This window comes from Penaeus monodon, chromosome 23, assembly GCF_015228065.2.
Source record: "Penaeus monodon isolate SGIC_2016 chromosome 23, NSTDA_Pmon_1, whole genome shotgun sequence".
NCBI lineage: Eukaryota > Metazoa > Arthropoda > Malacostraca > Decapoda > Penaeidae > Penaeus > Penaeus monodon.
Window position 1 is genome coordinate 5,595,866 of NC_051408.1, and position 249 is coordinate 5,596,114.

Below are 249 nucleotides of genomic sequence, written 5' to 3' on the forward strand. Positions count from 1 at the left end.
TTTGTACCTACGTAATGCTTTACCTGACCCACTTGTCGCCCATCCCACAGCTACAGTTGGTGGCGAGGACCCAGCATTATCGAGGACATGGGCGTGAAGGGAGGCGCAGATGGGCGTCTCATCCTGTCCAACATCGATCGCCAGCAGTCAGGGAATTACTCTGTCACCGCCCACACTTCTAACACTGACATCACAGCTTATTTTAGCGTCGTTGTTCAGTGTAAGTACATGATAAGTATGATAGAAGTA

At 49.8% G+C, this 249-nt stretch overlaps 1 protein-coding gene across 1 annotated transcript in view; it reads left to right on the forward strand.

The window, feature by feature from the left end:
- Positions 1–249, forward strand: part of LOC119587745 (nephrin-like) — a gene marked incomplete at both ends in the record, with an annotated part of 138,820 nt that overhangs the window by 116,461 nt on the left and 22,110 nt on the right. Inside the window, 1 exon segment of the mRNA XM_037936431.1 lies at positions 51–220. Coding sequence (XP_037792359.1) covers positions 51–220 — 170 coding nt within the window.